Consider the following 6,767-nt stretch of genomic DNA (forward strand, 5'->3'; position numbering starts at 1 on the left):
CTACCTATGAGTCCATGAGTTTGCTTCTTCGCTGGTTCAATTCCATGAGGAGTCTCATTCCGTGTGAATTTAGATCATTCCTGCAATTTATGCAGAGGCATTGGCTGGACGAGTAGGTCAATGCAGGATCAAGGACTACACACGTACATAAAAGCGTATTTTTGGGGACCGTCTACAGGAAAGTTGCCTGAATTTTTGGGTGCATACACGTACATCAAGCTGGCTCCCTCGTGGATCCAAAGCGTGATGGGCCGTCGGCAGCACTAACACGGGAACATCTATATGCAAGCTTCGCATGCTGCATGACCCTAGATGCACGTGCAAACCTAAGCTCATCTTATCTTCGAGATTTCTGACTGTGCTGTTTCAACTTGATTAGAAATGAACAAGCAACTGGATTACAAATCTGGACTCGTGGCTTATAGAAATCTTCATCTTGTTTTCCCGAGTAAACCATAGTGCGTATAGTGCCACTGTGGAACCCTAACCCTAACGTATCTACGCGCTGGCACCGAGATTCCTGCACCTCATATGCTGAAGAGGCTTGCACAGGAGGGGAGCCCAGAAACTCATTGCCCACGGTGGTGGATGGTGGGAAATGGACGCTTACCCTAGTCGCATCTTAGTAGTGAAGAAACAAAGGTGATAAACTCCTTTTGCGGGATAGATGGACGTAGGATCACTTATTAATTGCAGTTAGTTTGGACTTGGGATGACTCTCAGTTAGAATTAGGATGTTACATGGATGAATACAACTTTCACTCTCCCTGTTTTTATTTTTAGAATGTGATGAGACAACTTACAAAATACAGTAGTACAATACCATACTCTTAACTTCAACCCGATCAGTCTCAGCAATAATAGGCCCCCTGTATAGCGCCGCCAAGGTCTGCAGACCACAGAGCAGAGCCCGAGCCTCAACTTCCTCCACTGAAGAGCAGCGATCGATTCCTTTGGACAGCGAGAAGAAAACAAGTCCTCTGTGATCGCGAGCAACAGCACCCACATGGGACACTCCGCTATCAGCTAAGAAGGAAGCATCGGTATTCAGTTTGACAGTATCGCCGCTAGGGGGAATCCACTGAATTGCTGCACCTGAAGCAGGATCCAAACCAATTTCCTGCTGCATTGCCGCACTAGCTTCAACTTCAGACCGATCTTTCCCAGCCAAAGCAACCTCAGTAATCCCCAAGGCATGTTTGTCCTTTGGACCTGACGAATGCACCATGTAGCAGATGTTCAGTTCCTCCTCATATTGCTCCAAAAAATGTACTGATCTGCTGATTAACTCCTTCCCTGTACTATGGATGCAGTCATCACGTAGGAACCAACATCTCCACAGCAGCATTAAGGTTTTGACCCTCATTTCCATATTGTCTTCGAGATTTCTGATTGTGCTGTTTCAACTTGATTAGAAATGAACAAGCAACTGGATTACAAATCTGGACTCATGGCTTATAGAACTCTTCATCTTGTTTTCCCGAGTAAACCATTGTTCATATAGTGCCACTGTGGAACCCTAACCCTAACGTATCTACGAGCTGGTACCGAGATTCCTGCACCTCATATGCTGAAGAGGCTTGCACAGGAGGGGAGCCCAGAAACTCATTGCCCACGGTGGTGGATGGTGGGAAATGGACGCTTACCCTAGTCGCATCTTAGTAGTGAAGAAAGAAAGGTGATAAACTCTTTTTGCGGGATAGATGGACGTAGGATCACTTATTAATTGCAGTTAGTTTGGACTTTGGATGACTCTCAGGCTGGTTGTAATGGGGAGTATCATATACTAGTATCATGCATATGATACTAGTGTATGATACTACCTCCTAATGCATAGTATCATATTTTAGTATCATGTAGTAATCTATTTATTGCCATGCATGACACAAAGTAGTATAGCATTTATTATAATACAGTATCATGATATGATACTCCACCCTCTCTTTCTTCATTTAATGCTATGACACCTCATCAAAATTGCCTAGTTGGCATGCATAATACTAGCTATGATACTACCATTACGACTAGCCTCAGTTAGAATTAGGATGTTACATTGATAAATAGACATACATGAATACAACTTTCACTCTCCCTGTTTTTATTTTTAGAATGTGATAAAACAACTTACAAAAATACAGTACCACAATACCATACTCATAACTTCAACCCGATCAAAAAAAAGTACTTTTAATGGCGCCGACACCGGCAAAGTAGAGATGAAGAATACTTCATCTCAAAGATAGGATCGAGAAATATAATGATTTAAAGGATATTTAGGGTATATAAAAGCAATAATTTGATTACCCCATGGTGTTGTTGACAGGCTTATCAAAGATCCAGCTAAACGGGGCCGATGTTGCAGGCTGAGCTTTCTGGCCGCTGCGCTCGTGAGCCTTCTCCTCCAACCTGCGGATCTTTTGGGGCAACGCGCACACGTAGTCCCGCGCACGCCTCCCGTCATCAGAGAGTTCGGCCGCCGCCAGCTCTTCCACACCCCACTGCTTTATCAGGTGCTCCAAAATACTACGGTAGTCGGAGGCGGTGTAAATACCGGCCTGCTGCGCCACAGCCGCGTAGTGCGCGAAGAGGTCACCATCGCGGCCGTCTGTCATGAGGGACGCCGGCATGACGATCCGGCGGCGCATCATGTACGCCAGCGCACGCACGGCGCCGTCCGGGTCGATCTCGAACAGCTTTCCCACGATCCGCGTGTAGGCCAGCTCGTGCCGCTTCTCGTCAGCCGCGATGGCACCGCATATGCGCGCGAGCGCCACGTCGCCGTACTCCTTGGCGCGACGGGCTGTGTTGCCGTGGGAGATGGAGGTGGCACGCTCCTGGAAGGCGACGTAGATGAAGCCGTGGTAGGGGCTCCGCGCAGCGTTCATGACCATGCCGGACTGGATGAGGTTGTGGATGGTTCTCTCGACCTGCCGCATGTCGACGCGGCCGGAAAGGAAGAGGTACTTGTTGAGCACGTCGCCGTGGCGGTTCTCCTCGGCAGACCAGCCGCGGATCCATCGCGCCCAGGCAGTGCCGCTGGAGCCGGTGAGGTCGCGCACGGCCTCAAAGCGGTTGGGTATGCTCTGGTACGTCGGCAGTGCCTCCTCCGTGACCATGTTCCCCACGAGGCACACGAGGTGCGCGTCGGGCAGGCCGGCCGCGCGCGCGCTGATGTCGAAGCACGCCGCATGGAAGCCGTCGGCGCCCAGCGACGCCAGGTCCGGCAGCAAGTCCGTCGGCTGCCACGCCACCTCCGCAGGCTTAAGGAGCGGCACCACGTTCGCCTCCGCCCAAGGCTCCAGATGGTCGAACACCTCTAGCTTCGCCGGCTCCAGGTACATGAGCCACTCGTCGTCTGTGCCCTCCTCTTCGTGCCTAGCCGCAACGGCGGCGCCACGGCCAGTGCGCGGGCTTCTCTTACTAACTCTAGGAGGAGGGTCGGCAGCATCAGCTTGGGGTAGAAGGGCGGGTTCTGCCGTGCAGTTGGTGGTGTTCATACTCATATCCGCCATGATTCTTCCTCCTGCACTGGCCCTACTGCATCTCCTGCGTACAATCAAGTAGTAATGATCGAGAGATCCATTGCGTGCAGACATTTTCGCCTGAAGCATACATACGTACGTACCAGTAGCAGTAGGTGATGCCGGTCACTTGGAGACCTATATCATTCCTTGTTCTGGTCCATGGCCTGGCAAGTGGACAAGGATGTCTGAGGAGCCATGACGTCGCCATATCACACACTGTGTTTCTCACGAGATGAATGAGAGCTATATCTTCTTTGGCGTGGTCGGAACATATTTATAGAGCAGCTTCACTCTAGCCAAAGTGCCGTGTCCCGACTCCGGAGTCACGGACAGGTTACAGACTGTAGGTAGGTGGCAGTTTTGATTCAAGATTAGGGGGAGAAGGGGCCCACACCCATGAAATTCAAGGGTGATTAGTTAGCGCTAAACATCGCATCCCTGAAAATAAAATAAAGAAACACCATATGGTTTCCCAAAAACACACAGAAAAGATTGTAGATGCTGAAACACCGGTTCGTAGACAAAACCACCGGCCATCGGAAATTCGTAGGGGTATGAAAGTGCTGACTGCAGTTGTGCTTGGCCGTCCGATTGGCTTAAGATTCAAAAGCTTATATAGTCATAGACTTTTGATTACTGTAGGGCGGGGTCGATTCATGCATCCTTTTGGCAGCTTTTGCCAGAGCTGCATGTGCCATCCACCTCACCTCCCATGCCTTTGTCATTTCATCTTTCAAATTCAATTTACTATATCTTACGAACTGAAAGTCCAAATCAAGTTTCGTTTGCATACTTCTATTCGCCGTGACGTAATTTTTTGAACAAGAAAAATCTTCAATACATTTCAACAACTTCCAAAAAATTACATGTTTCAAATATCGAAACTTGATAGTTGTAACATTAAGTTTTACCAAGTTACATATACTTTTAGGGTTTAGGCTTGGGGCTTAGGGGTTTAGGGCTTAGGTTTTACAATTTAGGATTTAGGGTTTAAATGTTAGTTTTTTAAACTTGCTAAATTTATCATCATTCCTATGAAGTTTTAGTAGTTGAAACCTGACTGGCCACCCATTTTTCTCGCAATCTGCGGAGTCACTGGCTTCTGCATGAGGAGGATTTTATTGTCCGATCATACCCATGAATATGCAAAAGAAATATAAATTGGGTTTCGGTTCAAAAGATATAATAGATTCAAGTTCGAAAATCAAAATAAAAAACATGGAATATGGGATGGGTGGTGCTGCCAAAACCTGTTAAAAGCTGCACACATGTACCCCATCTAATTTGATTAAGTGTTAAAACTCATGCAAATACCAAACCAGTTATTTGCGTGTCACCACACCCGTGTGCCACAAATCCTCTCCCCACCAGCCATGTGCAGTAAAAATATATTCCGGTTTGTTGGCTCCTACATGTAGCATGCCATCGTAAATACCTCCATGTCATCCCACTACTATAGATAAACCGCATATGGAGTAACACATATACAAGTGTATAATACAAACTATAAGGGCCAAATGTAATGTCATTCGCCCTCACCAGAATATGGGAAGGATACCAATTGTCGATACACAATAACTAGGTGCCAAAAAAATGTACGCTACAAGGAGGATATACATTTAGATGGCCGCGTCGATCTAAAGAAGGAAAATGTTGTGGCACATGAGTTAGCTAAGTTTAGTTTTGATAACCATTCCATTATGGTTCTTTTTTGCAAGGGATTCCAATAGGGTTCTTGTAAGTAGTGTCTGCTCAACATTGCATATGCTGTAAGGAATCATTGTAATAATATTATATATGGGTGGTCTTTCTCAAAGTAAAAAAAGACCAAACCACTCACTAAAGAAAAGAGATATTTTATCGGCTCATCTCGGTGAAAAAACATACCTCTTGATTTCTTTCCTTCTTAGTGACCCAAAGTTTACCCCCTATCTCCTAATTCCTATCCGTCTTAGTGACCCAAAGTTTAACCTCCCACCCCCCAAAAAAAGAGTTGTAGAAAATCAGTCTCCTGCCCATGGTAAAATCAGGGGGACCAAGAGATTAGAGGAGAGATCTCTCGTGATCTTTTTTGATAAAACCCCTTCTCATATATTAACTAATTAAAAGGTCCTTACAATCGTTCATTACAGTATTAGTCACATAGGGCGGAACACTATTACAAAGCACATCGTCCAATCTATTATCAAAACTAAACTTCGCAATCTCATGCACCACCAGATTATGTTGTCAGTTAATCTTAATAATCTTGAGATCTTTGATAAACTTGGAGACGCTCAACACTTCCTTTTTCAGAAAGGAGACCACGAAAGAGCAATCCGTTTCCAACATAAATGATTTGTGAAGAGTAATACCAATGTATAACCCGGCGAGGCACGCATGAAGTTTCGCTTCATCCACACAGGTACATGCTACTTGTGATAGGTGTTGGGATTCCCATGAAGAGGAAGGCTGTTGTAGTATATTAGCTGGTAGCATTTCCCTCAGATAAGAACCAAGTTTAATGGTACCAGTAGGAGACACCACACAAAAAACTATAAGCAGTACATGCACACAGACAAAGCAAATACTTGCACCCAGCACGGGAAGAGGGTTGCCAATCCCCTTGTACTCGTTAATTGCAAGGGTTAGATCGGATAGTGGTAGATAGATAAATAAAAAGGAAAATAAAAGTAAATAAATTACAGCAAGTATTTTAGTGTTTTACTGTAGTAATATAAAGTGAATGGACCCGGGGGCCATAGCGTTCACAAGAGGCATCTCTCTCATGAGCATTGTAACAGTTGGTAGACAATACTATTGGGCAATTGATAGAAAAGCACATAGCTATGATGTTATTCATGGCGTGGTCAATACATATGCATTACGTCTGAGACAAGTAGACCAATATACATCTGCATCTGCTACTATTACTTCACCCTTCGACCGCTATCTAGCATACATCTTAAGGTATTAAGTTCATAACAAATAGAGTAATGCTTGAAGCATGATGACATAATATATACAAAGTAAAATGAACTAATATGATTGAACCCCATGATGACCTGCAAGTGCACACGACTGTTGTAGCAATTTCGTGATAAGTGAAGTGTCGAACCCACAAGGAGCAAATAGGAAGGGATTAGAAACCCCACAAGTACGCTATCACTTACCTAGTTACGTACGCACCCAAACCGTAGTTCAGAAATAGCCTATTACAATAAGTTGCTAGGAAGACAAATAAAAGGATAGTGTTTATTTAAA

At 45.3% G+C, this 6,767-nt stretch overlaps 1 protein-coding gene across 2 annotated transcripts; it reads right to left on the bottom strand.

Moving 5' to 3' along the window:
* Positions 1-2,071: 2,071 nt before the first annotated feature.
* On the bottom strand, positions 2,072-3,780 carry LOC123043462 (acyl-[acyl-carrier-protein] desaturase 7, chloroplastic-like). Of its 2 annotated transcripts, none has more exons than XM_044465918.1 (2): positions 3,626-3,780; positions 2,072-3,546 (listed from the first exon to the last, which is right to left on the bottom strand). In XM_044465918.1, the coding sequence occupies exons 1-2, from the start codon at positions 3,730-3,732 to the stop codon at positions 2,301-2,303; spliced, it is 1,353 nt and encodes a 450-aa protein (XP_044321853.1). In that variant the 5' UTR covers positions 3,733-3,780; the 3' UTR covers positions 2,072-2,300. The 2 variants fall into 2 exon arrangements, with proteins under 2 accessions (XP_044321853.1, XP_044321854.1); XM_044465919.1 differs by having other exon boundaries at positions 2,072-3,537; positions 3,626-3,769.
* Between the last annotated feature and the right edge of the window lie 2,987 nt (positions 3,781-6,767).

Source organism: Triticum aestivum, chromosome 2B (assembly GCF_018294505.1).
Source record: "Triticum aestivum cultivar Chinese Spring chromosome 2B, IWGSC CS RefSeq v2.1, whole genome shotgun sequence".
NCBI lineage: Eukaryota > Viridiplantae > Streptophyta > Magnoliopsida > Poales > Poaceae > Triticum > Triticum aestivum.